Source organism: Halichoerus grypus, chromosome 5 (genome assembly GCF_964656455.1).
Source record: "Halichoerus grypus chromosome 5, mHalGry1.hap1.1, whole genome shotgun sequence".
Lineage (NCBI taxonomy): Eukaryota > Metazoa > Chordata > Mammalia > Carnivora > Phocidae > Halichoerus > Halichoerus grypus.
The window spans coordinates 159228000-159240471 of NC_135716.1; the positions used below are offsets into that span (position 1 = coordinate 159228000).

At 51.0% G+C, this 12472-nt stretch overlaps 1 protein-coding gene across 14 annotated transcripts in view; it reads left to right on the plus strand.

The window, feature by feature from the left end:
• Window positions 1–12472, plus strand: part of LOC118552561 (uncharacterized) — a 165740-nt gene that overhangs the window by 65608 nt on the left and 87660 nt on the right. The window contains exon 4 of one of the 14 annotated variants that reach the window (XM_078073399.1): window positions 1727–1819. The exons of the other annotated variants lie outside the window; for them this stretch is intronic. Coding sequence (XP_077929525.1) covers window positions 1727–1819 — 93 coding nt within the window. The remainder of the gene's footprint in view (window positions 1–1726; window positions 1820–12472) is intronic. 14 annotated transcript variants of the gene reach the window in all.

Sequence of the window (12472 nt, forward strand, 5' to 3'; positions counted from 1 at the left end):
CAGTGCCGGGCACACAGTGAGGCCTCCACGAATGTTCTTTGGGGACAGCCCAGCCTGGTGTTCCTGGAGGATGGTCCTGTTTCTGTAGTGAGCTAAACTCTGGCAGTTTCGTAACTGATCCTAGCTCTGCATCCTGGGGCCATGCAGCTGGTCATTCATTCCGTAAATGCATACTGAGCACCCGTGGGGTGCTCCCCCCAGAGCCTGCGCTTCTCCAGGGCCTGGTCACCTCCTCTGCACAGACGCATGGTCTGGTCCTGCCCAGCAGAGAGAGGCCGCAAGTGGCCACAAGCCAGGTACGAGCAGGCCGGAGGGTGATGAAGGAGGTGTGGGGTGTTTGAGGTGGGAGGGGCAGCCTAGACCCTGGGCCTGGTGCTTTGTCCTCTCTCCGAGAGCAGGCAAGAGAGGGGTCCCCAGCACCCCGTATCCCCCACGAACCGCGGCGGCCATAGATATGCCGTTGGTGGTGGAAGAGGCCAGACGTCCCCTCCTGGCGCAGTCCCCTGATGCTGCGAACATTCTGGCTCTGAGGAGCCCTCAGCCAATGGAGCAAGGGGTCACTGCTACCCTTCGGAGGGACTTTCATGTTATTATGACTTTTTGTGACGCTAACAAGCCAAGTCAGAACCTCTGTTTCCTGAAACTCCTTGCGCTGTTGTTTAGATAAGTTTAAATGAGCTGTGATTAAGCTAATTTTGAGGTAATTAACTTGGGGAAGGATTCCTTCACTTCTTAAAATTCTAAGTGACTGTTCATTATAAGAGGGAGCACTCGCAAAGGAGCCACGCGGCTTTCAGGAGCCCTGCTTAATTAAAACATAAGGAACTCAGCCATAGAGCAAGAGTTTACTGTCATTAATGAAAAATGAATATTCTTTATCTAATTACACGGCATAATTAATTGCAGTCTCCAACCACAGAGGCGGAGGGGGTAGGGGAAGCCACGGGAAGGCAGAGTCTCCTGTTCCCACAGACCCCAGCGAGGGTTCAAGCCGGACTCTAGGACCTTCTTGAGGGCCCAGGGAGACCCCAGCTCAGGGCACGGAATGGCCAGATGGCGAACTCCTCACAGTGGGAGCCGGCCCCTGCCTAGTCCTAGTGGGTCTCCGGTGGCAGTTTGAGTCCATGTCAGCCATCCTGGGTCCTATCATTCCCTTGTAGATTTAATGAATTTATTGAGCTCCTGCTATGTGCTAGATAATAAACACAAATGAATGAAACGGACCTAAGCCCTGCCCTTAGGAAGCACGTGGGTTCAAGTCCTAGCTCTGCTGCTTATGAGCTGTGCTGATCTTGGGCAAGTTCCTTGATCTTCTGTGCCTCGCTTTTCTCATCTGTAAAATGGGATTAACAATAACACTTCTCTCATAGGGTTGTTGTGAGGATTAAGTGAGTTACTATGCATAAAGCATTTAGAATAGTGCCTGGCACATATAAGTGCTCTGTAAGTGTTTGGCCTATAAATAAATAAATAAAAAGAACCTAAGTCAGGATGGGTGTCATGAGGGAAAAGAACAGCGTGTAACAAAACAGAACAACGAGGGAGGACTGGGTTTAGAATGGGTGTTCAAACCAGAGGGTGGGAATGGGACGTGGCTGCCTGGCTGTGCCCCCGCCCCTCATTCCCTCTCTCCCCCAGCAGCCCAGCTTCACTGTTCTCACCAGGTCTTGATGCGTGTTCTGGTGTCTCTAACTTCCTCTCCATCTTCCTCCTGGGGACTCCCTAGGTCAACAGCACACTCTTACTCTTTGCTTCGCCCTCCGAGCGCTCCAGAGCATTCTGCCTAGCTGGAGTTCTGCCAAGACACCCACTGCTACAGGTGAGGCAATCACAGAGAACATATGAGAAGGTGTCTTGGTGATGGTCTCCTTGTGCCCATTTTACTGATGAGGAGACTGAGACCCCGGGGTGGGGGGAGCTGTGAGGTGGCTGACTGGTGGGGCTGGAGGCCTGGCTCTCTGACTGGCAGCCAGAGGCTTGCTCCCACCCAAAGGTCAGTTGACATCTTGCCTTCTCAAGCTGCACGGGCTGTCAGGCCCCCCGGGTCTAGGCCGGTGCCAGCATCCCTTTGTCTCCCCAGACGGCAACGTCCCTCAGTTCAGTTTCTAGTCTGAGCTCTGGATCGAGGCCCTTTCCAAGAAGCTCCTTTCCCATCCCCCCTCCCTCTACTGGGGTTCTGGAGATGAATAAGGCTCACCCCCTTCTGGGCAGGTGCTTCCAAGTTAGTCCCATTCTCTGCATCCCGTTGGATGGCCAGACCTGCCTCACCTTTGGTTAAGTCCAGTTTTGGGAGGAAGAGTGGCCCTACTTTTGCCTGTCGTGGTCAGCTGTGGGCATTGGCTCCTGGCCACACCTATGTCACAGACCAGGCAAAGCAGTGGGGCTGGTGCGGAGAGGCCAGTCCCCAGGGAGGCAGGACACCTTCTAAGCCTGTGCACCGCTTGCTTCTCATGAACCCCAGCTACTCTCAGGTGACAGTGTTGGAGGTTCCCAGGGTAATGGCCACTCCCTTCTGAGGAGGCCATCCCTGGGCCTACAGGCCACTGCTCACCTGTCCCCCTACCTGGCTGAGAAAGTGTCTTTGGCATGGGAGCTGTGATGGTGGAAGGAGGGGCAGGAAGCTTCCGGCTGAGCTAAGCTGATCGCATTCTGGATACGGTCTTCGTTTTCGTTTAATCTGCAAAGTTTTTTGACGTTGTCTTTGGAGAAGAGGGAGAAGTGGCCCTGGGGAGGGGCCAAGCGGGAGGAGAGGAAGAGGGAGTGTCAGGCGGAGACTTATGGAGATAAAACAGATGATAGCTCTCAGAAGAGGCTGATGGGAAATGTTGGCTGCCCCCAGGAGCCCACCACTTGAAAAGGATGATTTGGAATGCCCCCAGCATTTTGGAAAGTTCTTTGTTTCTGCCTGTCTGGGGGCACCAGAGCCTTCTCCGGGGGTGATTCTCTGGGACCAGGTCTCAGATGGGCTGGGAGGGGACTGGAGGAGCGAGTGCATCATCGGCTCTTGGGCAGGAACGAAGCCCGGAGGGGACATTCCCACGCCCCGGTGTTGGCCTGCGAAAGCCGCCTCCCCGGGGGGCTGGGCACTTTGCTGGCCAGGTGCGTGCGCAGGCCGGTCTCTTCCCCAAAGCCACGGGCACTTTTATGCCCCAGTTACTGCAGAAAATGCATGAATTTCTTTCTGCAAAACTAACCTGCAGCAAAAGGCATTAGATTGGCTGGAAGGAGAGACCTGAGAGGTGGGAGTCGTTGGTTCCTGGTCCCCCCGGGGACCCAGCCTCTTCTGAGCCGGCTGCCGGCAGAGACTGGGGCTGAAGCCGCCTCTCTGGTTCCCTGTTAGCTCCAGCTTCTTAATTTGATGATTCTTGAGATAGCGGGGAAGCTCTTAGCTCACTTCTCACAAGGGCGAGTTTGAGTGAAACCAAATCGACTTCTAGCATCGTTTCAATCACCTGTCTGAAAGGCTTGATTTAACTCTCTGGTCAGGAAGATGGGATTCAATCAATGTTCATCCAAAAAAGTGCATTCTTCCTAAAAAATTACTTTGCATGTTATTGAATAATAGCAACACTCCCCATCTCCCAGGATCCCCAGGTTGCATTTGAGAAGAGGTACACGGCACACGGGAAAGTTGTGATTTATCTCGGCAATTTCATTTGGATGCATTTTGTGGCTCTGTCGGCAGGTGGGACAAGCGGCATTTGACTTTCCTGAGGGCAGAAGGAGCAGGTGCTGGTGGCAGGACAGGAAGCGGTGGCGGGGGAGGTTGCTGGTCAGGCACTCCGGCAGCTTTAATAAAACAGGCCCCGTCCCTCTGGACTGACTGTGGGATCCTGCCCTTGGGAGACCCAGCCCTGGCTCGGGGTCTGAATTTCTCGGCGCTGCTGGTTCCTGGCTCTGTGGCCTGAGAAAAGTCACTTTGCCCCGCTGATCTCAGTCTCCTTGGTTGTCCGATGGGGAGAATACCACAACCTGGTGTGGTTTTGTGAGGAATGAAAAGGACAACACGGGTAAGGTTGCTGGCTCAGGATGGTTTGAGTTCCCTTTCTGGAAGACCGTGGACGAGTCCTCTTCACTGTTAGACAGTGAATGCCTGGTGCAAGAAGACCCTAATTTGTTGAATAAATGGGATGTTTATATAAAAGAAATTTGCTTAGCTCTGAATTTTTCGTTTCTTCGGTTAGAGACGTGAAGCGTGAGCTTCAGTGACGCACGTTGTGACACAGTCAATATTTTTGCTGGGGCCAGGGGCCCGCCGCGTACAGCCCCGTGAGCCAAATCTGCCTGTTTGTGTAAATACTGTTTTGTTGGCACACGGCCACGCCCATGCATTTGCACATTGTCTGTGGCTGATTCCCTGCTGCAACAGCAGAGCTGGGTAGTTACAACGGAGACTATCCGGCCTGCAGAGCCTAAAATCTTTACTATCTTGTCCTTTACAGAAAAAAAAAAGTGCTGGCCTGTGGCTTAGGCAAGCAGTTCTCAAACTCCAGCCTGCCGCAGAATCATCGAAAGGGCTTGTTAAAATGCAGAATTGCTGGGCCCCACCCCTAGGGATCCTGGCTTCGGAGGTCTAGGTCAGGGCCTAGGAATGGGCATTTCTAACAAGTTCCCAAGTGAGGGCTGAAGCTGCTGGCCTGGGCACCACACTTTGAGAACCATGGGCTGAGGCTGTTTCTTTTGCCTGGAACACCTTTTCTTCCATCAGCTTCTCAAATTCCAACCTTCCTCCAAAGGTCAGCTCAAATGCAACTCATTTATTCACTCAAATGTGAGCTGAACACCTGTTAGGTGTCAGTCACCGTGCAAGGCACAGGCGGTGTGGTTCGGTGAGCAAAACTCACGTTGTCTTTCCCTGTGGAGCTTACGGTCCCATGGGGACACGGACAATGAACAATGAAAAAGCCACAGATCAGTCCAGACTGTGAAGGGTATGATGAAGGGCACCATGACAAACGGTTAAGAGTGGGCCCCACTTGAGTTGGGAGCTGTGAAAGGTCTCTTTAAGGAAGTGACATTTAAAGGGGACATAAGAAAGATGAGAGAAACCATCCCACAAAGAATGAGGAAAAGACTGTCTCAGGCAGAGGGAAGAACTGTGCAAAGGCCCTGGGGCGGGAAGGAGCTTGCTGCATATGAGGGAATGAAAAAGGCCAGTGCGGTTGGAGTGAAGAAAGAGAATTGCATGGTACAAGGTGAACCGGGAGATGAGGATTAGAAGATAGATCATAGCTTGCATTATTGGTTCCAATTTTTTTTTTTTTTTTAGTATTTATTTGAGAGAGAGAGAGAGAGAGAGAGAGAGAGAGAGAACACAAGCAGGGGGGAGGGAGAGAGGGAGAGGGAGAAGCAGGCTCCCCGCCGAGCAGGGAGCCCGATACAAGACTCCATCCCAGGACCCTGATATCATGACCTGAGCCGAAGGCAGACACTTAACGACCAAGCCACCCAGGCACTCTTATTGGCTCTAATTCTTAATCCCTCCCTGTATCCACACCCTAGCCAAGGAGTCACTGTGGGTGGAGTATCCTTCCTGCTTCTTACCTTTGGGCTTGGCTATGTGATTTACTTTGGTCAATGATACTTGTCCAGAAGTTCCAAGCCTAGGCACTCCGCCATCTGCATGAAAAAAACACATCCAGGTGGACCTTTTAGTTCAAAGACATGTGGAACCTCTAGAGTCAGACTAAATCATCTGCGCCAGCTGACCTACAGACATGTGATATTATGTCATTGTCATTTGAGCCCACTGTGTTTTGGGTGGTTTGTCATACAGGAACTGTTCTGGCTAGTGGCTTGTTATACAGTGATTGATCGATCGCTGACCGATACAATAATGTCAAGAAACGGAGCTATATTTTAAGTGTAATTGGACGTCATTGAAAGTTTTTAACAAGTAGCTCTTTCTGCCCATGGGTCCTGTCCTTGTGCTTTAATAAAACAAAACAAAACAAAAAAAGAGACAGTTTTTAACTGGCAGGGTGATGTGGTCTGATTCACGATTTTCAGCCCCGTCCCTGGCTGCTGTGAGGAGGGGCAGGTACATGAAGGAAGGAGGAGACTGTTCTAAGGCATCTGTATACACCCGGAGCCCGGCAAGTGCTCGGCACGGACGGGGTAGCCGGGAGCTGCCGCTCAGCCTTGCCCCGGTGGGCATGACTCTCATCCTTCCTTATGCCCCCCAGGTGGTCTCTCTGGGCCCTCCTTACCTGTGACTTGGCAGTAACTGTCCTCATGATACTCCTACCGCTAGACTGTGGGATTCTAGGGGTCAGGGACCCGGCCTGACCCTTCTATGTGTTTCCTGGGCCCCTGGACCCTGCGTAGGCTCAGCTCAGAGCAGAAGTCAATAACAGCCCTAAAATGAACTAATATAGACGCTCTTCCTGCAGCTACTGCAAGTGGGATTTTCACTTCGGTGGTCTCTAACGGATCCACACAGCCAAGTCATTTCTACAGGTCATGGGGTGGCTTTCTCTAAAACCTCGTCAGCAAACGGGGATCACGTGAGTGGTTCCCCTTTAGTCCCAAGATGTTTGGAAGTGGGCATGGTGGAAAGAGTGCTCTGAGCCAAGAGGCAAGGAGTAACTCTCCTAACAAGGCCTGAGGATCTGGAAAGAAATCCGGCACGTGTCTATTTACAAACCTTTCCTAAAAAACTTACCTGAGTGCACCCACCTGGTGGGGAGCACCTGTTCTGTGTGGATGTTTCCTAACATACTTTACCTGCAAAATCTCTGGAGGGAAAAAGCAGTCCATATATACATGCTCCGATTTAAATAAGAAAAATCTACTTAAAAAAATTAATTTGGACGACCCTGCTCCTCACAGTATTTACCCAAGAGGCTCAAAGTATTTAACCAAAAGGCTTCATGACTTAGACTAGGATTATATCCCAAAGGAGTAGGCCAAGAATGGTGATAGACTCTGGATCCTTCTGTCCCAGGAAATTTTACAAAAAGACCAAAGCTGTAACATATTAGCTGGTCTGGTTGAAAGGCAACAACATTCCCCAGGTAGACTCTATTTACCTGCCTGTTTCAGAACATGAATTTTAGCCAATTCGGTAGTTCAACTCAGTGTATCAGAATACATTGAGCACCTGACATGCACCCCTCTCTGTGCTAGGCAGTGATGGGGACAAAGATGCCCAAATGCAGTTCCTGCCTCAACAGTACTAAGCTTGGGAATGAGAGAAAATCATGCTTTAGAGCAATTGTTTAAAGTCAGTTTCTTTGATTAGACTGAGTGGGTCTGGTTTTGTCTTTTCTTTTCTCGTAAAGATTTATTTATTTATTTATTTATTTATATTTGTTGAGAGTGGTGGTGGGGGAGGGGCAAAGGGAGAGGGAGAGAATCTCAAGCAGACTGCCTGCTGAGCGTGGAGCCCGAAGATGCAGGGCTCAATGTCACAACCCTGAGATCATGACCTGAACCAAAATCAAGAGTTGGACGCTTAACCGACTGAGCCACACAGGCGTCCTGGGTCTGTTTTCTTTCGGCAGCACGGTATTAACAACACCTAACACAGTGTCTGCCAGCACATAGTAGGTGCTCACTGAAATTTGTTTTATAATGGAGGTATCACTTACATATAGTGAAATGCACAGATCTTACGGGTATATTCTAATGAGTTTTGGCGAATGTGTCCCCCCATGTAACCAACACCTAAATCAAGATTACGGCAGTGCTGTCCTATAGGAATATAATGTGGGCTGCATAGGTAATTAAAAACAAGTAGCCTTGTTAAAAAAATAAAAAGAAACAGGTAAAATTAATTTTAATAGCATATTTACTTAACATAATATAACCAAACTGTTACTTCGCCAGGTAATCAATATAAAAATTTGTTAATGAGATATTTTACATTATTTTGCTCATCCTAAGTCCTTGAAAACCAGGGTGTATTTTACACTTAGAGTGCATTTCAGTTCAGACTAGCCATATTTCAGGTGCTCAGGGACCACCGTGGCTAGTGCCTACTGTGTGGGGCAGCACAGAACCAGGACATTTCCATCACCCCAGAAAATCCCCGGGTCCTGTCTCCCCCTTTCAGCACTTGCCTTGTCCCCAGAGGCAACCATGGTTCTGATGCCTATCATCAGAGATTAATCTTGCCTGTTCTAGGACTTCACATAATGGGACTCACTAACCGTATGAGCTCTTGTGTTTGGTTTCTTTTATGCAGCATACAATTTTCAAGATCCACGCTGTTGTATGTACGAGTAATTTGTTGCTTTTTGCTGCCGAGTGGTATTCCATTGTATGTGTATGCCATGTTTGTTTATCTTCCCTCAATCAATTTTTGGTTTGGAATGAATGTCGGTGCAACAGGGCAAGGTACAGAAGGAGCATGCCCAAAGGACAAAAAGTTCTGAGGATTTGGGGGTGGCGGGATGACAACAGGTCAGGAGGAAGGCCATAGGATAATGTCCCGGAAAAGACGCATTTGAGTTGGATCAGTAGGGTACTCAGGTTTGGCACGTGGCAGGGAGGCAGGGCAGGCATTCCAAGTAGAGGAGATGCCTGGAGCAAAGGCCTGGGGGTGAGCGGTAGGGGCTGAGTTTGGGGAAGGGAAGTCTAAGGGAATGCAGGTGGTCTGGGGCCAGATTTGGAGGGTCTTGAAAGCCACTGGGAAGGAGTCTTACAGATGCATGGGCTGTGGCTACTTTGGGAGCAAGTGGACAACCAGAGATCAGAAAGATCTTCCTGGAAGAGGAGACACCTGGCACAGGCCTTGAAGGATGATCTTTTCTGCTCCTTGCTGCCCACGCCCCGGGTTCCTGAGCATCTTCCTGCACCCTTGTGTCTTGGCTTCCTCCAGCTGTCCCCCCTATCTGAACCCCTGCCCCCACCCCACTGCAGCAGCAGGGTTTCCTGTGCGTCCCTGGGCCTCATCCCCACAACATCCTTTCCTCGGGCCTTTCCCACGTTCATGGTTCTCCATCACAGCCTTGCGTTAACCAGCAGCTGCATTGACATGGCCCATACATCAGCCCCGGCCTGTCTCTGTGGAAAGGGGTGTCGTGCCAGGGGGGACCACTTAGCACCCTTGTCCAGCTGCTGGAGGCTTCCCTGGACTCCGGGGTGCATTCGGCCGGAGCCGTCACAAACATCACTGATTCAGCCTGTCCCTGCATGGGGAGGGACATCCAAGTAGTCTCTGGCCTTGGGAAATGGCCCCGGTGTTACCCTTGCTCAAGCCATGACGTCTCTGTAACATCGCAGACTGTGCAGCCTGGGTGGGGAGAAGCGATGGGTCACGTCATCCCATCTGGTTACAATTCATCTTCAATCAATCGCGTTGATGTATCAGGAGCTGAGCCTGAATATATCTGGTCTCACTGACTCCTCACACCCACCCGGCGGGGCCCAGAATAGCTATCCCCACTTCAGGGATTCATGGACCTACCTGCTCAGGGTCACTTCTACCACGGAAAAGTGGCAGAACCAGGGTCTGGAACCCTAGTCTCAGGACTCCGACTCCAGAGCTTGCTCTCCAGAGCTGGGCGGCCCAGTGAGTGGTTTCCTGGCGTGGCGGCTTGCTTCTCTCCTGCCTTGCTTCTGCTCCTGTCCCTGTTCCAGGGCTCCCCAGCGAATGGCTTATTTCTTTAAGCTTCGAGAAGAGGAGAAAGAAAAGGGGAGATGATGAAATAAATTTATTGCCATGTTAGAAACATTGGATTGAAGAATTGATCCCTATGGCTAAGTAATTTCCCTCTTTCGTGCAAAATATAAATAAATCTGTATGGCTTATGCTGAGTGATGAGCCTGGGCCACCGGCTGGATTTCACGACGTGAAATGCCCTTCAGAGTCTCCGGCTTCCTCTCCTTGACCCCGTCAATGAGCTGTTCTAAACAGCCCTTGTGTTCTGCCCGAAGGAGGGATGCTGGCACCTCCTACATCTTGCCCGCTACAGTTAGGCAGACGTGGGGACGCCTCACGGAGGCTTTCCGCAGCTCAGCTCGACCCTAGCAGGTGTGGCCCAGAACTGCTGATTTTCAGGACCATAAATAGACCAGCTTAATTATTATTATTATTATTCTTTTCTCTAGGCTAAAGGGGAGGGGTGGTGGTGGGGGGGTGCTGGTGTCCCAAGTGTGTGATTATACAACACAGATCGCTCCTCTTCCCTAAAGGTTTCATCTAATTTCTGGAAGAGATGGGCAGTGTGGCAAATCCTAAATTAACCACAGGGGGTCGGGGGGGATGGGGTGGGGCGGGGGGAGCTTTAGTCATCTTGCTCTCACGGCGGTTTAATTGTAGCATGTTTCCCTGGGGTAGCCCTTCTTTCTAGCCTCCACCTAGTCTTAGGTAAGGACCTGGGAAGAAAGATGGGGTCCTGGCTGGTGGACGCTGCTCCCTCCCAGGTCAGCACTGGCCTCTGTACCCTGCTGTCAGGTGGGATGCTCTGGGCTTGGAATCTCAGGAAAGGGTTTTATAAGGTGCAGGAGTTTTCTGGAAAGCAGATGGCTTGGACTCATGGAATGGTTTTCCCATCTTTGAAGGGTATGGGGGTGAAGATAGACTCCAAGGGGTCAGGCACCTAGGATTCCAGGAAGAGGGTGCTGTTGGCTTCATGGTGGGGCGGACATGGTTGTTTCCTGTGTCTTGATGTGGGATTGTGGCTAAAGAAGCAGAAGCTTTTAGGGCATATGTTGGGGGCAGGCAGGGGCCAGGGAGTCCCTCTTAGCCTTAGTTTATGCTTTGAGGCAGTCTGTGCAGCTTTTGGTTTCAGTTCCCCCGAGACTGACTGCCCTGAGGGAAAGGAAGCAGCTCAGCTCCTCACGTAGATTCTGCCTCTGGCTTTGACCTTTTGCTTTCACAGGGAGTGAACATGGGGTTTAAACATGGAGGGTCCGGCCACACAGGACCCACAGTCCCTTCCCTATGCTGCTAACAGGAGTTTTGGGGATCCTGGGTCTCATGGAGTCTTGGGGTCACAGGGTCTAAGGGATTTGCCTGTGTGGTGGCCCCTGCCTTGCGGGTTCTCTGAGCCTCGCAGATGCCTTCTAATCCAGCCTGTCACTCCCAGTCTTGAGCTTGTCATTGCTTCAGACTAAGAGAGCCTTGACAAGGAGAGAAGTTGGTGCTAGAATCTGGGCTGCGTGAAGCCACCTGCGGTGGGCATACACCATTCTTGTTGGTCTTCTTGCACTGGAACCACGTTCCCATATTTAAGCATTCTAGCTTTTGAGTCTTGGAACCAGACAGCCTCAGCAGACAATCAGAAAACTCACTTTCCCAGGTTCCCTTGCTGGCAGGATACAGGCTGAGGACCAATCGGACACGCCCATCCTGGACCTCGACTAGAGGGTGACAAAGCAGGGACCTGCAGAGCGCATTCCCGCTGATGGCAGCAGTGACAGTGACAGATGCACCTGATTTCGGGAGGTGCTGAGGGTGGAGGTCCCAGGAGCGGCATCTGGGAAACAGGAAGAGAGGGGCCGGGCTGGTGGTGTGGAGTGGAGGACAGAGGGACTCTCCTCTGCATCCAGGGCTGGAGGCTAATGGTCCGTGGTCTGCTGCAGTGAAGTGCCTATGAAGCTATCTCTAGGGACCCAGATGGTGCCCACCGTGTGCTGGCCTGGGAGGCTTGGCTGCACTCACGGTAGGAAGAGTGGAATAACAGGTGTTTGCTTCTTTTGATTTTAAGGGAAGTCCAGCAGGAGAGAGAGATGAGCTCTGGTGCCCTGTTTTCTACAGGGTGAGGCCCCAAAAAAGTAGACATCATGTAATTCTGCTGCAGAAAGCCTTTTCTACCAGCTGCTGGCTCTCTGAGATCCCTGAAGGCCAGGTCCAGAAGTGAAGGCAGGCTGCCAAATGGTGGCTTTGGCTAGTTCTCCACTGGGCCATGTTCTCATGGTCAAGGCTCAGGGGATCCCCTCCTCCTGCCACTTTGAAGCTCTTCCACTATAGTGTCTCTACTGGGCATAGATGAGCAGTCCCTCCATGGTGTGTTAATGTGTTGGAGGGGGGGTGTCTTTTAGCCCAGCATGTGTCCGTGGCCAATAAGCAAAGACAGACAAGGGCTTCTCATTGTTCTTGGGATAAAATCCAGATTGTATATGACTCCAGTGACCCGAGAGGTTTGGCCACCACCCACTTCTCTAGCCTCAAGTCTGGCTACCACTTGCTTTCTCTCTTTAAGCCATGCTGGCCTTTCTTGAAGGTCCTCAGAAGGTGTCAGAACTTGTCTCAGATTGTTCACACGTATTTTTCTGTTATCTGGAACATTCTTCCCATCCTTTCCCTGGCTAAGTCCAGCCTTTCTCTATTCTCAAGACCAACCTCTGCACAAAACCAGTTTGTCTTTCTGAACCCAACTCTCTGATTGTGGTTTGACCAGCGTAGAGCAGAACAGGTCTATCACCTCCTTTGGTGCAGATGTTATGGTGCTATTAATGCAGCCTCAAGCACAAAATTATTTTTGGTAGCTGCTTCATGACATCTACTTACCCGTCCTTATAG